This window comes from Trichogramma pretiosum, unplaced genomic scaffold (genome assembly GCF_000599845.2).
Source record: "Trichogramma pretiosum strain Unisexual culture from Peru unplaced genomic scaffold, Tpre_2.0 scaffold160, whole genome shotgun sequence".
Classification (NCBI taxonomy): domain Eukaryota; kingdom Metazoa; phylum Arthropoda; class Insecta; order Hymenoptera; family Trichogrammatidae; genus Trichogramma; species Trichogramma pretiosum.
The window spans coordinates 146,280-164,463 of NW_019640830.1; the positions used below are offsets into that span (position 1 = coordinate 146,280).

The window sequence follows — 18,184 nt, forward strand, 5'->3', positions numbered from 1 at the left end:
GGTGTGATGGATAGATTGAACAAGAACTTTAATAAAGACTGTCAGCGTATTGCTTACTTTTATATAGTAGAAATTACATCATAAAATATATTATTTACACGTTTACACGATGAACTTAATGATCCAAGCATGAACATAAATCAATAGATGTAGTAGGCTCAAATATATATTATATATACTGGTGAGCTACTACTGCCTCTTTTGACGTATGAATTTTATCAGTACTATGTTCATGTCTCAACATCTCTGAACTCTATGAATCTTACATGATACATTAAATCTTATTAAATAGATCCAGCTCCACTTTTTGATTGCTGAGCAATCTTTTCTTTAAATTTAGCAATTGTTTCTTTTGCAAGTGTGAGTTTTTCTTTATATTCTGTAACTTCTTTTCTGATTTTTTCTTTAGCATCCATAATAGCTTTTAATGATTTCTCTTTCTTCTCTTCAACTATAAATTCATGATAATGATATTAGTTTTACAAAAAGAAGATTTACAAAAAAATATTTATATTGTTGATGTTTACTTACAATTAGTCTCATGTTTACCAATTCCAGGTCCAAAAACTTTTGTTGCGTTCAGCAAATGAACCATTAAAGCTGTTGGATCATGGAATATTATTTCATCATAGAATTCAGATACTAAATGATGTTTTGTCACTCTAACGTCTGTGGTAGTGTGATGAAACAGTTTTAAAATATGATACATAGTTACCTGAAAAATATATAAAACATTGCCAATACTGTACAACTTCAAAAGTTGAGACTTTAAGAAATAAACTTACGTGTCTTTCGTTGGGGTCATGGAAGTAAATTTTAATAGCTATTTCAAATTCTCCCCAACCAGTTTCAGTCAATTCAAACGGAGCTTTCGTAACTATTCTATTTGGATTATTATAACTCTCGTGCAATTTGAAATGTACTTTTTTAACATAGCCTGACATATCTTCATTGAGGTATGGTTTAACGTATACTGTCCACTGATGAGTGTGGCCATCTTCCTCTCGTTTTTTACCGAAAAATCGGGCTACATTACCAAATACAATCGGCTTGACAATAGTAACTCCCTGTTGAGTTGAATTTAAAATCATTATTTTCATAATAATTATCACTTGAGTTGATAATTTGTTTACAAAAGCGATGACAATTCATCTACTCTTACCTTGGTTCGACCTCCCGAATCCGGACCAAACTCGTTCGATAAAGAAGCCATTGACAGTTTTTGAATAATGATTGAAACGAAAAAAGTTTACACCGGAGTGTAAACTAAACTCAGGAGGCAAAAAAAACTTATACCGGCGGGTGCGCGTACTTTGTTTGTGTTTTGAAACACACGGTTGAGGTTACGCTTCTTTTTTGGCGTACAGTAGTAAATAGTAACTTGACGGTCAAACGCAGATGCACCGAGAAGTTCAGTACGGAGTAATGCGGTCCAACGTTTAATGCTTACTTTTTTTCGTTTGACGTAAAAAATGCTTGACACACAAGCTTTGATGCAAGTCTACAATTGCTGAAAAATAACGAAAATATGTGGGGATAACCTCGTAGGCTCGTGAGTCGTGGTATATTTAGCGCGCGCCGGTACGTGTCTACAATGTCAATACTGGATCGAGACTGTGAACTCCGAACTCAGCTGGCTGTCTGCTACAATTACTGTGCTGTAAATACAACAGACAGTAGACACCCATCTCTCTGCTGTGCGATTGTTTAAAACTCGACAGTCGATTCCAGAACGTCGAACGTATCGACAAGTGCTTTTATTTGTAAACAAAGTCTCGTGCAAGATGGGCAAGACATCGAAAGACAAACGAGATATCTATTATCGACGTGCCAAAGAAGAGGGCTGGAGAGCGAGAAGTGCCTTCAAACTATTACAAATTGACCAGGAATTCAGTATTTTCAATGGTATGCATTTAACGTGCGTTTTAATGAGCACATAATGCGGCAGTAAAAATGTTTTATTCGCAAAATGTTCTGAAATTTCAGGTGTTACCAAGGCTGTGGACTTGTGCGCCGCCCCTGGGAGCTGGAGCCAAGTCTTGTCTAGGAGGCTAAAGTATACTTTTTATTTACTTGATTTTATGTTCAATCTTTGAGTAATTGAATTTAAACACCTGCAATAACTTTCAGTGAAAATTATGAAAATTTGAAACAGAAATCAGAGAAAGCCCCTAAAATTATAGCTGTCGATCTTCAAGCGATGGCACCCATAGAAGGAGTTGTTCAGATACAAGGCGACATAACTAATATTAAGACTGCGGAACAAATAATAGCTCATTTTGGAAATGAACATGCTGATCTGGTGGTGTGCGATGGGGCTCCTGATGGTAATTCAAATTTTTAAAAAGTAGATAAATTTAATTGAATGATGATTCATTAACGAGGATTTTTTTACTTCTACAGTGACTGGTCTACATGACATGGATATATTTATTCAATCTCAGTTATTACTAGCAGCTTTAAAAATAACAACTCAAATATTGAAGCCAAAAGGCACATTTATAGCTAAGATATTCAGAGCCAAAGATGCATCGCTTCTGTATTCCCAATTAAAAATCTTCTTTGGTTCAGTAAGTTGTGCTAAGCCTCGCAGCTCACGTAACTCGAGTTTTGAAGCTTTTGTGGTATGCAAAGATTTTCAAATGCCTGAAGGATTTAATCCTGCCACTTTGGATCTGTCTACTGATATCAACAAACTAGTTGGGATTGATAGATACATCGCTCCATTTGTTATTTGTGGAGATCTTACTCAACCAGACTCGGATACAACTTATCCTCTAGATGTAAGTTTCATTCTTACTTTTTGTTTGCAATCCAAATATATATATTGCATAATTTAAATTTGAAATTTGCTGCTAGTTCGAAGGTAAAGAGTTCAGATACTGTCAGCCAACTCAGAGTCCTATAAATCCACCTTATCAGGAAGCTATGCACATGATGAGCCAGGTAAACATTGGCAAATTTCCAGAGAGTACGAGCGTTACTTTGACAGGCAAAAACATGTCTCTCGCGGAATTCAAAGCTACCAAAGCAAAAAAACAAGATTCAAACGATTCGCAAAAATAAATGTAAATATAGAGATAGACTCTTGATTGTTGTAAATTTTTTTTTTGAAAAATTATTGTTCATTAATTGTGATATTTTGTAATTATTGTCTAGCAAAGTTTTGATAGTGCCAAAGGTTAACGATCGAAATGAATCTGCACTTACTGTAATAATATATTTAAGTAATAATACTTTGAGAGACAATTTTAAAGAGTCTTTTTTAACATTTCCCGATCGACACTCAGAATATCTTATTTACAATCGAGTATCGGAAAGGATATATATTCAAAGGAGCAAAGTTGCTCCAAAGAGTAGATCGCTATCTATATTGCACGCACGAATATATGTATATGCAAACGCGCATACGAAGTTTGCTTTAAGCAGCAAAGCTTCGAAGTATTAGCGATTCGGAGCGAGCGCAAGACGACGTGAAGCGAGCGAGAGAAGTTCGGAGCGAAGTTGGGACGAAAACGTGCCTGCGTGGACCTCATGTCAGATTAATTCAACTGCGATGCCGAAGGAAAGTTCATACGATGTACATGACCGCAAAAGCGATATATATAGAGACGACGAGTGTCGCCAATACATATGTGAGGATCGGCACGTATAATATTGCCAAGAGATCGCGAGGACTCTTGCCAAAAAATTTTCCGGCCGATTGAACGACTCGAGAGTTAATTTTTTTTTTGTAGTAATCGGGTGAATGGCCATATTACGAACACTTAATAAAACATCTTTCTTTGCTTACTTATACAGAACTTATACGTAACATTAAAAAATGTATATAAAGAACCCGTCTGATAATAAAAAGGACATTTTTCGAATAAAAAGTGATGTAGCTGAGAGTTGCGGGGTCCCCCTCCACGAAAATCCTAGTGAGCCCCCCCCCTTCCCCTAAAGTAAATTTTACCCATTCTTATTATTTCCAGTGAAGGAAACATCTTTTATCGTTAAATACCGGATAAGATATGCAATTGAATTCATAATTAATATATCATTAAATTTGACACGTTAAGTATAATGATAAGTATTCAAAATTTCACAATTTTTATTCTAGTAACCCCAGCAACTTTAATGCAATTGAAAGCATATAGTAGCTGGAATAATTAAACCTCCCAACAAAGTTGATGAGCCACCCCCTGCAGTTCATGAAATAAGTAGAGATTTAAGTTGGGATTATTAAAACACATAGTGGATTACACCTAGTGGGCATCTGTGATTTTGTAAATGAAAGTTTTGGCTTATAAATAAATAATTTGTTCAATGAGGTGTAGGAATATTTAAAACTAATTATGTATAAAAAACTTAAAGTTCTTAATGTAATAAGGCATCTGTTTTGAATTACTTGATTAATTTAGGTAGCATTTTTTCCGCGATTGCTGGAATTTTTTCCGCGGGGTTCCCTTTGATGACCCTCAGCTATGCCACTGCGAATAAATACTTATATTTCATAAAAAAAAGCCAATAGCTACACTTGAAAATTATTATTGGTATATCATAAGTATTTCCATTTATTTAAATAATATCTCTATGTGGCCGGTAATTGGAAAATTTACCCTGATTAAATATGCACGAATCATCTTTATTCCGAAGTTTATCGCATTAATTATAAATGACTCTTTTTAACGTAACTTGTGCATTGCTTCGGTATCGACACTATTGAATTGGTCTTTCGGAGCGAACCGATCATTTTTATAGAGTCGCTCGTGTGTATTATACGATGAAAGTGGGGAGACCCCTCGTCATGCTTGTAAAAGCGAAGAGAAAAAAATCTGGCACGCGTATAGAGAGGGGGGATCATCGTCGTTCGTCGCGTTTTTTGATGATGGGACGATACATAATACGTATGGGCGGTTACCAATGCTGCTCATACCACGAGATCTCTTAAAATGCCTCCACTCTCACCACACTTGTTCAAAATGGAGATCGCTGTAATATGGATGATGTGTACGTCGCGCATTAAGAAAGGGGAGCTCCGAATGAATGTCTACAGGCACGGGGCCGCTAATGATGAACATTTTTATTTTAAACTTTTTCATAGATTTAAGCGTTGACGTAAGGTATTTATTTAAATTGAAAAATAAATAATTACGTCGAGTTAATTCGATTTACTCGACCGTCATAACGATACACTATTTATAGCTCCGTCCAACCAGTCAATAATTTTATTCTATTGATTTTTATCAAAATAACATATTGCATGACTCGCTGAAAATTTAAAGAAAATCTATTTCCAAGAAAAGACGAATGAAAAGTTTCTCAGCTCTCCAGAGTCTTAAAATCACGCGAGCTATTTCAACTGTCCAAAAGTTTCCTCACCGATCCAAGGTACATCCAAGGTACAAAGCTTTCAGGAATATCACCGCGTAACGGATGCGGTGCAATAGAAAAACTCGCGATCTGAAATATGAGTAGTCTACTATTGTCTACTATATTATTTTCTACTTTACTATGTTATATTATACAGGTATAGGCTACTGTTGATCCTTTTTAAACTACTTTTTAAACACGTGCACGATCGCGATTTAAAAATGACTCCGAAAAAAAGGAAATTCGATACGCTTGGAATTATCAGAAATCTGCCATCCGCTCCGAACGCGGTAGATATTCAATTATTTCCATTCCACGTCGAGGATAAGCTTCTATAATAAATTAAATGAAAAATTCCGTGTCTGCGGCCTTCGAGTGACACGTATAATGCGCTCGCACCGAATTCGGAACAGTAAAAGCGAGGCAGACAGACAGCTCTCTCCGCCCGCGATAACGCGTTTAACATTATGTCGGAGTGAGCAACTGTGCACGCGCGTCAACACGATGCTAAATTTTGCCCTAGCCCCCCAGTACAGACACTCGGTCGCCACGACGATAGCTCGCTATATAGATATAAGCGCGAGCAATATAACTTATGTGGGCTAGTAAGATATCGGGCGAATTTTCAGCGCTTGCGCGCGAATATCCAACTGCATGCAGCAGCATAGCGTCGGGTCGGATGTGTATACACTTAATAAAGAGTTGCAGTCTCACGTGCTCGATGTAAGGCGTCGCGCTGCAGACCTTACGGATATAACGTTTCGACGACGAGTCTCGCCTTCGTTATTATTTATTACTGTTGTTGTTGGATTTTTGTTGAAAGATAATTAAACATGAGCGAAACCGAAGCTCGACCGAGTTTGGACGTCGCTCGGTATGTATACAAGCGCATTTTTATTATTGTCCATAGACAGAAATCAGGCTATACGCGTTGATTAATCTTTCATCGAATTCGACGTTTCTCGCATTGCTTATATAGTTATATGATATATTGATAAATTATATATTCTACAGTCAGTATGGTGTGAAAAAAATTGAGATTCACCTCGACAATTCAAAAGGCGTTTATATGCGACGCGTATCAGGAAGAGTGGATATTCAGCTTTCATCGCCAGTTAATGCCAAAGGTACACTCGCAACATGATACAAATATTACACTTTATTTTTCTCGCTACATATCGTTTCGCGTTAAAGTCATTTCCGAAGAGCGATAGACTCCTATTTCGTAGTTATTAATTTGCCGCGTTCTGATGCGTTAATTAACATCTCTCGCGAGGTAATATAACGCTTCGGGTCTCTCCTCGGGAAAAACCCGAAATACCGTTTGAGCGATGGTAGATGCACTGCCAGCCCATCGAGTCATATAGCCTAGGCGCGGAGGGGGTCTCGTATATGCATTCCCACAAGGTCCCACAAAAAACGAAGTGTATTTCTACGTATTTACGACCCACTAAATCCGAATTTTCAACTCGAGATGGTCGGGTAATTTGTTATATAAAAATTAATTGTTTATTTGGCTATTAAATTTTTACCAAAACAATTTGTTTTCATTTTATTGTACACAAAAAGGCAAAAATGTCCTTTTTTTATTCGTCTTGATACGACCAATGGAACTGAAGATATCGTTAAAATAGTAAAAAATGACGATATTGTATAAGGTCAATGCGTAGAGCTCAGACTGCCGCGTTCGTATATCGTTCATTTACCACAATTTTTCTCTAATATCTTCGATTCTATTGGTCGTATCAAGACGAATAAAAAAAGAAAAATTTCGTCTTTTTCAGTACAATAAAATGAAAGAAATTGTTTTGGTAAAAATTCAATAGCTTGGGAGTTATAGCCGTATAAACAATTAATTTGTTTATAACAAAATTACTCGACCATCTGAGCAAGGTGAGAGTTGAAAATTCGGATATAGCAGGTCAAAATAGGTAAAAAACCTTTTGTTTTTTCGTGGGACCTGCCAATGCATACGAAACCCCCTCAGCGCCTAGACTAATACAAACAGATGTTTTCGAAGTAGTATAGCTGCCGCTGCTCCAAAAAAAAAACAAGCGAATTTCGACTTTAAACGAGCGTATAAAACGACCGATCGATCAGGAAATATACTACATACGTACGTACTGCAGGGGCCAAATATCGCACGCGACGCCCGACCCCGTCGTTATATAGCAGTAGTTATCCGACTCGCGCGCGAATAAACTCAATTTATAGCCTCGCAGCATACACATTCCAAAAGCACTTGGCACTTTTGTACATAGGTATACGCGTCACGTGTAAGGGTGAGGCCAAGGTTCAATTTAGCGATCGTAGCATGGGCATAAGAACGCAATACTCCAAGGATGAGCAGTTCGTGAATCTGACTCCGTACATATATGGCACGGGGCATGATCAAATCGAAGTAACCAGCGGACACTACGACTTTTCGTTGGAATTGCCGGACAGGATTCCCTGCAGTTTCGAAGGATTGTACGGGCGAGTTCGATATACGCTGCAAGCGACTCTGCAACTGCTGGATAATGGATGTGCTGTTTGTAGCGATGTCAAGCCTTTTACTTTGGCATCGGTTTATGATCTGAATAGCGAGCCGAAGGCAGCGGTAATTGTTTCATGAATTAACTGCACTTATTTTTAGACAGCTTCTCGATCGAAGTTCTTTAAATTATGTTATATAGGAGCCGATCGAAGAAGACCATTCAAAAACATTCGTCGGTCAAAAAGAGCCGCTCAAAATGTCGTTGCATTTGCCTGTACGCGGCTTTGTGCCGGGGCAAACAGTACCGCTGTTGATCAATTTCAAAAACGAATCCAATGTACGAATGAGCAAGATTCGCATTGTTATGAAAAAGGTATGAGATATAAGTCGCTATGCTTGAAAAAAAATTCCCTCGACTTTTGTGAAATTTTTTAATAACTCGTGCATTATGTCTGAAAAACGTGACTACAATTGTTTAAATGAATGGCAACTTCGCAATTTTCCGTTTTTAATATATTTATTTTTGTAACGCATCGACGCCCGGTAACATAAATTTCCGCATAACAAAGCACAAGAGTGCACCAAATAAAGCCCATGTTTGGTGCAAACATTGACATTGATTTTTTTTTACGCGGGTTTTTAAATAATTCGAAAGTTATTAACTTTAGAAAAAAATGTCAAAAGACCTCTTGTATTTAGAATAACTCAATTAACTGGAAGTGAGTGTTGTCAAATCGAAAAACATAAGTATTGATCCAATTGTTTGAAAAAGATCGTTTAAATAATTTTAGGCACATTTTTTGTCCCCATTCGCCGTAATTCGAATGTTGTAAGTTTTTTTTTTAAACCGATTAACGATTGAGATTGAAACTTTTTTTGAGCAATGCAAAGCTATGAACAACTTGTGCGATCCGCATAAGTCACGAGCGCTCGAAACAAACTAATTTGCAAACGTTGGTAAATAAAGCAAGGATATTTTTTGATTTATAATAAAATAGGGAAATTTTAACAATTCAGGTTTGAAACGATTGTTTCTAAGTAATTTGAGCAATTTTAAAGACGAAATTACTCTTGGCAAATTTATCTAAAATGCATATTTTTCGAGTTAAAAGCAATTCAAAGTAAAAAAAGCGCTAATTTTTCAATTTTCAATCGCTTATAACAACATGAAAAAAGAAAATATTTTCCATGTTGCCAACGCTTTTGCAAAAACTGCTTTATATTGTTCCTCCGTACAGAAAATGGATAGAGGATAGGATGCGACCTCTTACCTTGCTTCAACTTTCGCTGAAAATTAATCTGTGAACTTCTCTATCAAGTCATGAGAGCAATTGACGACGAGCCTATCTCGGTGTACGCGCATTGCACACGAAATCGCGTAAAAATAAATTGCTGGGAAAATCGGAAACATTGTTTTTCCATGTTGTTATACGCGATTGAGAATTAGCTTTTTGTTTACTTTGAATCGCTCTTATCTCGGAAAATTACCAAGAATAATTTTCTCTTTCGAATTGCCCAAATTACTTAGAAAATTTAGTTTCAAGCTTGAATTTTTAAAATTTCCCTCTTTGTTTCAAAAATCGATTAAAACAACTACATTAGTTTCTACATTTTGAGTGTCCTTACAGAGGGAATAAAGTAAAAATTATCCATTACTTTATTTTTTCGACCGCGTTCATGTTTCAAGCAGTGCGAGGCTACACATGTGCCCCGTAACACGTGTAACGCGCGCGATCTAAACAAATGAATTAAGAGACTGTATTCGATCGTCCATTGCACAGGTCGTAACTTATCGAGCTCACGAGCGCTCCCGGACGCACAAAGAAATCATCGTCGAAATTGAATTGCCCGTCTCAGATCGCGAAGAACAAATCAAGGAATTTTTCGACATCCCAGCTATTCCGCCCAGTAGAATGGAATATTGTTCCATCATTGATTTGCGCTACAGTCTGAAGGTCGAGTCATGCGTGGATCTCACCGAATGGTACTATCGAATGCTGCAGAAAAATCTGAAAATACGAGCGGAGATATTTGTCGGCACCGTGCCACTGAAGGACTACGAGCAAGCTATTCCGTACGAAGACGAATCACCGATGGGCAGTCGAAAGCCAAGCAGCGCGGGTAATTATTATCTTACTTTTCGGCATGTACAATAATTCGAGTCATCTGACGCTTCTTTTTCCTTCCCACTTTTACAGATCTCAGAGGACAAAATTTCGAAGCGAGTCACATCTACAAATCTTCGAAACCGGGCCGAGACGATCCGGCGGCCAGCAATGCTTTGCCCGACGATTTTAACTGCGCGCCGTATAATCCCATGTATCGAGTCTATCGATTCGAAAAATCGTCCGATCGTTGAGTGTAAATTTTGTATGTTATATATTATTGCTATATCGTTGTATTTTTGTATTAATATGAGTCATATGTCAGTGTAATATATATAGGCTTCATATAATAAATTAACGACGACAATTTTTTTGATTATTGGTTTAGCTCTGTGAGAAAATGTCTTTATTTAAAAATATGTAAATACTTTTTTCCATTAAAACAGATACATTACTACGTATATTGTAGAGCATAAAAATATCATCGAGTCGTATACATTTCTAAACATGAAAACACGTTAAAACTATCTCGATGAATGATTATTCGGTCGCACAGTTATTAAAACTTTGAACTTTGACAGGTAAAAACACATTTGTACAGGTATATAAAAAATTTTGAAATTCTATTGCTTTTAAAAAAACAGTTCCGAAGATTTTTAAAGTCTTTTAAGCGTAACAGTTGAAGACGTCACTCACACAAACATTTAAAAAACTAGGCACAATCGTGTATCATGATATACACAATTTGTGCTGTTAATATGAACACATGTTATTATTACACAATAACTTTTAACACTAGCCTTGTGATTATTATTTAAAAAGTCAACACTCGATTATTTTTAAAAAATAAACTTAAGCGTTGAAATTTTTTGCTTTGGCCATGGAATAATCAATGGGACCAGCCGTTTTGTCATTTATAGCCAAGGGCCGAGCAAGGGCTAAGCCGTTACGCAAATGAAATTTACGACTCAGTCTCTTTTTTATCGGCAAGGTACGAGGATCTCTAAAGAGCCAGCTGTGAGCCGGAAGCCAAGGGTACTCATCTTTTAGCGTCGTTGAAGACGGACTCTGAGTAGTCGGAGCCGACAGATCATCTGGTGATGAAGGCGGAGTTGGTGGCATCTCTGGCTCCTTTTTCATTTTTCTGATTCCCCAGCACAACTCAAAAAGGTGAGGGGCAATACGGCATTTGTCCTCGTGTGCTTCGTAGACGTGTATGTAGTAGTCGAATTTCGTTCGGTACCATTGGCCTGTAAAAAAAAAAAATAGTCCCCCGTTAGTTTACTCGCGAGTGACCGATCAAAGTGCTCAGAGCTAAATGTGATATTCGTTCTAATACTTACTGCAAAACTTGCAGAGACGCTGCTTGACAGAATGGAACCTTTTCTCGTGACGTTTAATATTGTGTCCACGATTGCTTTCATAGTAACAAATTCCGCACCGATGTAACATCTTCTTCGGCGTTTAAACTTTTTTTCGTTCTCTTGATATAAAATAGATGCTAGCTACGAAGCTTGGATAGGACTGACCGGTGCTGTAGCTGCTGCTGCTGCTGCTGCTACTGCTGCTAGAGCAATACGAAGACTAATAGGCCGAATCGACTCACACGCGTGCTCCCAAAATTTTAAAGCCGTATAAATACAATCAAGCGACGACGTCCAATCAGGCGCGTAGCGACTCTTAGCTAGATGATCGGATTTCGCATTACACTATACAAGGGAGGGGACTATACAAGCTCCGGCAACTTCTCGGTACTTTAAATATGGGCAAAACCCCGTTAACTTTTTTCTCCTCCGAAATAAATGAACAGCTACACTGATGCGCGACTTACAAACGTGAACGCATCTGTTGCAGTAGCAACGCGGTAATACGACCGCCGCACTTGGTTCAAGCGTGTATTAAAGTATAGCAGAGGTGCTCAATTGACGTAACACATCGAGCAACGTCGGCATGTGTGTACACGCGCGCATGTGGGGCCAACTCGTTCGCTGATCGACTAATACTGTATAGCAAGCATCAAAGGGCGTCCCGACGCGATGCCGCTACTTGTTTACGCATATACCAATATACTTGCGGCACTGTAGATGTAGACTCCTCGGCCCTCTCCGGCGCACGAGCCGAAATTTTTAAATAAAAAACGATCGTCGCAGAAAAGTTGAGAAGTATATAAACGCCGAGCGAATCGCCACTCGCTGCGGCCGTACGATAACGAATTTCTTGACGAGAACAGCGAATACGTGTATATCTACTCAATCAAAGGAGCCGATATTCTGGGCTCACGATGTATCCTATATGCAACGATCACGTAATACATACACACCATAATAACAGATGTCACATAACACATGCAAAGTTGCATCGACATGTCGATCGGAGCATCGAATTTGGAATATTTTTACATCGGTTATTCAGATTACCGTGACTGCAATATTAAACGCCATCGAATCACACGCGATGCTGATTAATAAAACCAGAACGGGAAAAAGATTTTGAACATTTTGAAGGTAAAAAAGAATGGAAAGTCATATGATAGTTGAAATTTGAGCTCTGTGCTCGGCTAAGCGTTCATGTTAAATACGAGCAAAGTGACAATAAGGCGTGGCTTTTAAAACAAGAAGGCGTATTCTGAAAACTTTAAAAGCCGCACCATTCTAATTTTTTTTCGATCCTGTACATCTCAGCGCTATGCTACCAACAGAGGTGTCTAGTTGATATCTGATCTTTGAAAAAAATTACATTTTATTATTATAAAGTTGTTGCATCTCACTCAAGATCATAAACATTACACTATTGTTAAATTACAATGTTATAAAGCTCATAATTTTAATACTAATATACATTTGCGCTTCAAAAGAATATTGTTCTAATGCAAATACATGATATGCGATAATTTCTTATCAAAACACTTTTTACTGACAAATTAAATAAATGAAATATTTAAACATGGTTGATTTTTATACATGAGATTATATGTGCACATAAGAGCTGTTTGCAGTTCTTCAATACATTCATTTCCATGTACCATAGCAATATAAGAATCAACTCTGTTTAGGTATTTTAATTGTTCTAATTGTCAATAAAAGGTGTTGATAAGAAATTATCGCATTTCATGTATTTGCATTGGAACAATGTTTTTTGAAGCACAAATAGATATTAGCATAATAATTATAAGCTTTACAACATTGTAATAGAACATTAGTGCAATGTTTATGACTTTGAATGAGATGCAACAATATCTCAACAATAAAATGTAGTGTTTTTAAGGTGTCTCAAAAAACTTACCCAAATAGTTTAAAATTAGTATCTAGCGCGCCTCATGCTTTTATTTATATTATTTCAAAGTATTTATTTTATCTATGACTTATGCGCACTAACTAATATAAGGGGTCATGTTTTCTACGTGTACTGAGCCTCCAAAAAATTTTTTAGGAAAGATCCATTACTCAAAGTGATAAGGTCTCTGTATCAAATACATTACAGTACAGCTGCACAATTGATAAAATATTTTTAAATTATTATTCATTAATTAACTTATAAAAAATGTATAAACTCAACAGTGAAACCGCTTGAAAGTGTTTATTGAAATTTGCCATAAACAGGAATTAAATATTTTATTAGCTTGCAATAAATACACTTGGTAATCCTCCAAAACTTTGTGGACTTTTTACAGCTTCAATTTTTTTTTTACATTATTTGATAACTTTGGATGAACTCAAAATTTTATTACAAATGACAAATTTTTCAGTGAATATCCAAATACTTACTTCATTAGGTTGTAATTATCTGATATGCACCGAATCGATATGATTTTAAAGATGAAACTTACTTTTGAACTAATATTCATGTACGTCGCAAGCGTGAGTCTTGAAATAAAAATCAACTCGCAGCCACAGTCAAATTATAATCAACTGTTTGCACTGTATCTATCTTGCTTAAAAATTGCAATAACAATTAGTAATTTTACTCAATGGTGATCGAACTCACTGTACACAGGCAACGAGTTCATAAATGTGCTCTAGTTTTGTTGTTTATACGTTGTGCATATAACTTCTGCGTGCATGTGCATCGGGGCGCATTTGCCGGCCCTGAGATAGAGTACCGCGTGTACTACACCTAAAAGAAGAGCTGCGAAGGAAGCAAAACTAAGTCTTCTAATAATTATAAATTTATAACACCGAAGAATGTATCTCATGTCTATCGAAAAGGAAACACTTTCCTATCGATGATACTCGTGGTAACAGGAAAATGAAAAGTATGAAATACGCAGAGCGCACCGAGTAAGAGCCAATATTGTAAAAAGCAGAAAACTCTTAGCTTTGGTTACGAAATCAAAAATTGCCTCGCAACACAACCTTTGACGGGATGCTATTTCCATACAATTACATTATCCCAAAAGGCCTTTTTTAATTATTATTATCAAAGGTGTCTTTGTTGTGCCGTTGATATAATGATAGTGTCATGAGTAATCAGAGCGTCTCTTTATACTCGATTGTGCAGCAGACCATCCAGTCCTAAGGCTAGCGATCAAGGCGTCGCTCGCCGGGGGAGACATTTTTACGGCTCACTCAGCGTTGGGAAGAGGACGTCTACATGAGTTCGCTAGATCACTGATTTCTTTATAGACATGGTCAGCATAGCCAACCTTGTAATTTGAACCGTAGCAAATGTCAACACACAATGTATTATTCTGCCGTCTGCGGTTTCATGATACTGCGATTATTGGTGCTGCGATAATATGATATTAAAAAATAAAATTTAAGTAATATGCATAATTGTGAAGACCTTTTTAAATTATAATAATAAAGATTTTTAATAATGAACATTGAACATGTAAACTTTTTTTCAATCGCACATATCCTCTCATTTCATTGCATTTACAATGATAAAAATACAACTGAATTAATTCTTTTTAATTTTACGTACTTTTATAGTAAAGTGAAATATAAATCATTTACAATTTGAAATTTAAAAGCTGACTGCACTGGCGAGAAAGTATCAGCAGAAATGAAAAGAAAATTGAAGCCGCATTATCGAACCACTATTGGCGGGATCAGCTAGCAGTGTACTTTATGACGACTTCATGATTAACACCGATATTGTTATTGGTTAACTTGAAATTTTTCTTTTACTCTTCACATCCATCAGCAAGTATGTTAATGAAACGTTTTTTGTATCAAGCACGTATAAAAACAATGAAAAGTGACGGACTGTATTGTCTAGCTCCTACGTGCAGATAAGTTATAGAAGATGTCGTGAATTATCTTTTACGTTATTTATTAGAGATTATTAGAGATAGCATGATGTCTTTACCTAAAGGTTTTATGTTTTTTTGCAATGTTTTGATCGTAAGAAAAAATCGATGTTATCAATACTCTGCTGCTATTGAATACTCTTATCCGCGAAATCACTTTTCTTTGTCGGATCATTTTTCATGTGTGCGAGTACAGATGATTTGAAATTATTATTTTTACTAGAAAATTCTCATTAGAATAGCAAAAAATGTTCATAATTCTATTAATAGGTTTCGCCTCGTGCGTTGAAATATTTTCGTGTCTTGAGTTGATGGTTTTTTTTCACAAGATGACACATAATAATATAGTTAATTTTAATAAAAAACCAGGCAGCACGAGAAATGAGCCTACTTTTGAGTCGATAATAAACAAAAATAAAGATTTTGAGAAAATACTATATATTTTTCATATTCAAGTAATTACACAAATGTAAATACTTCAACATTTTTTAATGAGTAATTTTTTGCTTTAAAGTGCATTTCAATATTTATAAGTTACACCTAAAATTAATGTAGTAATATATAATTTTTAATAGATATTACTTTCGAGAATTTATAAATAAAATATATCTTGACTCAATCTTTCAAGCAGCAACGAGAACACAGCAAATCCTCTCGATGCCTTACCTTTCATTATTCGCGTATAATAAAGACACGAGCTTTTTTCAGAAAATATATAAAAGTACCTTCGTTCTATTCGTTCGTTACATAATGCTCGTCGATTGCTTTCACAAATATTATCGGATTGAATCTTGTGCGAGTTTCCATCAGTGCTCCCGGGTACACCATCAGTTGCGATTAAAATGACGATGAGTGTTGTGTTTATGATATATCATGAAAAACATCGAGAAGATGTCATATACTTTTTCAAAACAAATGCAATAGATTAACAATGAAACGTACAATAGCTAATAGACTCGATATTGTTTATTAATGGTCGCGTTATTCGTAAATCTGATTCTTTAAAATCAAAAAACTGTTCAAAGCGTATCGCTAAAATACAAATGTCAAATTTGCATCACCGACAGACTGACTCCTTGGCGTATACAGGCGCCCAGCGCCCTCTACGTCAACGAGTCACAACATAACGTACAAAGGACAAAGGTCGATGCAATCGAGTCACGGAGGTGATTCATTCGGTAGCAACTTGGTTGTTGGTTACTCGCGCGATCAGCAAAATCAAGTTGTTTTTTTGTATATCGAATACCGCATCGTACTTTCAACCTAGTGCACGATGAAGCAAACAAATCACGAAGCCACTTCGAGTCAAGAATCTAACTACGTTCGAACTGACGCCCACGCAAAATCTCGTTCCTTGAACGGCATCCTGAAAACCACCATCGAACACTTGAGATTGTGCAAAACCCTTGAATTTCCATCAAGAGAAATAATACCCGGTTCTCTCGACGAACGCACCGAGACGGCCGTACATCTCGCGGCGAGAGATCACTTCTCGAGCCTCGCGATGGACTACGTGATCATGGCGCCCCAGATCGATTCGCTGTTCCAGTACTACGGCAATGTGAATTACATATCGCCGGTGGACGGCTTGTCGCATTTTCACGTGGCCTGTCAAGTCGGCAACCTCGAGATGGTGCGCGAATTCGTCGACAACGGCGTCGACGTCGATCTCGCCTGTCGCAACTTGCCGCGGACTCCGCTGAACACGACGGTTTACTTGGACCAGGCCGAGGGCGAGGACGATCGCGTCTCGATTCTCGAGCTGCTGCTTCGGAAAGGCGCCAGTCCCAACGAACTTTTCGAAGACGGCAAGAGCCCTCTGCACTGTCTCTGCTACACGTTTTTGGAGAGCGAAGGGTCCGCTCGAGACGACAAATTGAAAATGATCGAGCTGCTTTTGCGCTACGAGTGCGACGTCAACACGACGGACATGTTTTGCTCCAGTCCGATATTTTCGTTATTTCGCGATTTCACCACCAAGGACGCCGATCAAGTGAAATTGCTCGAGATTTTACTTGACCACGGTGCCGATCTCAAAGCCGTCGATAGCTCGGGACACACCATACTGCATCGGATCATTCGACCGAATCTACCCGAGTACTGTGAGGTTGACAACTATGAGAAACTTTTCAACGACGACATCGGCGCAGAGGTGGTGGCGTTGCTTTTGAAACACGGAATCGACGTCAATGTTAAAGACATAATGGGCCGCACTCCTTTGCAAATTGGCGTAAGCAAGAGGAGAAGAAGGTTTCGAGATGACCCGAAACCTTCTTGACATAATTCAACTCTTGGAAAGTAAAGGATACAGCATGGACATGAAAAAGAGATCGCAAGTTCTAACATTTTTGGTTGGTTCCAATCAATTTCTCTGCAATTTGAGGACCATTCATTTACTAGATTATAGTGAGTATATTCATTGTATATAATCGCAACTTAAAATTCCAAAGTAAACATTATACATTTTTACCAGGTTCAGACTTTCAAGTTTATCATTTTATTAAGAATTTTCTACGAGATTTCTGCAGTTTGGAGCATTGGATTGAATCTGAAGAAGCTGTGAACAGATACTTTGCGCCTGTAGTACTAGGAGATTTGTATACAAGTAATCCTATTTATACTTTTTCTGATCAAATTGATGATTTCAATGCAATCGATGAAGTCCAAAAAGAGTTGGAAGTTATTGCTAGCATTATGATTACCAAACATATTTCGCTCCTTGATCTTTGCAAAACTAGCCCCGATAAAATTTATAAAACTATAGCAAACTCAGAATATGTATCCAAAGTCAACTGGATCAATTTAAACAATGAGTTTCCATATATGGCAGAGTTTATCAAAGGACAAATAAATAGATGTCTCATTACAGCATATTGCAGAGATGTAGCAACAGAATTTTTGAGTTTTTTGTCCCCTATCCGAATGCCAGATTTGTGCATTGAAAATATTGTAAAGTATTTCAACAATGATAATATATTGTATCTTTGTCGTACAATT

General features: G+C 37.1%; 6 protein-coding genes across 7 annotated transcripts; 4 read left to right on the forward strand and 2 right to left on the reverse strand.

The window, feature by feature from the left end:
* Positions 1-32: 32 nt before the first annotated feature.
* LOC106651754 (YEATS domain-containing protein 4) lies at positions 33-1,585 on the reverse strand. Its single transcript, XM_014370413.2, has 4 exons — positions 1,163-1,585; positions 786-1,067; positions 532-715; positions 33-451 (listed from the first exon to the last, which is right to left on the reverse strand). The coding sequence occupies exons 1-4, from the start codon at positions 1,211-1,213 to the stop codon at positions 285-287; spliced, it is 684 nt and encodes a 227-aa protein (XP_014225899.1). The 5' UTR covers positions 1,214-1,585; the 3' UTR covers positions 33-284.
* A 102-nt stretch (positions 1,586-1,687) lies between these two features.
* On the forward strand, positions 1,688-3,250 carry LOC106651740 (putative tRNA (cytidine(32)/guanosine(34)-2'-O)-methyltransferase). Of its 2 annotated transcripts, XM_014370401.1 has the most exons (6): positions 1,688-1,905; positions 1,987-2,056; positions 2,131-2,327; positions 2,404-2,783; positions 2,860-3,068; positions 3,160-3,250. In XM_014370401.1, the coding sequence occupies exons 1-5, from the start codon at positions 1,785-1,787 to the stop codon at positions 3,064-3,066; spliced, it is 975 nt and encodes a 324-aa protein (XP_014225887.1). In that variant the 5' UTR covers positions 1,688-1,784; the 3' UTR covers positions 3,067-3,068; positions 3,160-3,250. The 2 variants fall into 2 exon arrangements, with proteins under 2 accessions (XP_014225887.1, XP_014225879.1); XM_014370393.1 differs by having other exon boundaries at positions 2,860-3,250.
* A 2,839-nt stretch (positions 3,251-6,089) lies between these two features.
* On the forward strand, positions 6,090-10,190 carry LOC106651650 (arrestin domain-containing protein 17-like). The gene is made up of 6 exons (XM_014370274.2): positions 6,090-6,229; positions 6,370-6,482; positions 7,617-7,954; positions 8,031-8,204; positions 9,613-9,952; positions 10,030-10,190. Exons 1-6 carry the CDS (start codon positions 6,189-6,191, stop codon positions 10,188-10,190), a joined length of 1,167 nt encoding a protein of 388 aa, XP_014225760.1. The 5' UTR covers positions 6,090-6,188.
* A 121-nt stretch (positions 10,191-10,311) lies between these two features.
* Positions 10,312-11,921, reverse strand: LOC106651668. Its single transcript, XM_014370296.2, has 2 exons — positions 11,280-11,921; positions 10,312-11,186 (listed from the first exon to the last, which is right to left on the reverse strand). The coding sequence occupies exons 1-2, from the start codon at positions 11,386-11,388 to the stop codon at positions 10,789-10,791; spliced, it is 507 nt and encodes a 168-aa protein (XP_014225782.1). The 5' UTR covers positions 11,389-11,921; the 3' UTR covers positions 10,312-10,788.
* A 4,539-nt stretch (positions 11,922-16,460) lies between these two features.
* On the forward strand, positions 16,461-17,465 carry LOC106651660 (tankyrase-1-like). Its single transcript, XM_023463417.1, has one exon. The coding sequence runs from the start codon at positions 16,461-16,463 to the stop codon at positions 17,463-17,465; it is 1,005 nt and encodes a 334-aa protein (XP_023319185.1).
* Positions 17,466-17,476: 11 nt separating this feature from the next.
* Positions 17,477-18,141, forward strand: LOC111694620 (the record flags this gene model as incomplete). Its single annotated transcript, XM_023463418.1, has 2 exons — positions 17,477-17,593; positions 17,661-18,141. Coding segments are annotated over exons 1-2 (575 nt in total), but the record flags the coding sequence as incomplete, so codon positions are not given.
* Positions 18,142-18,184: the final 43 nt, after the last annotated feature.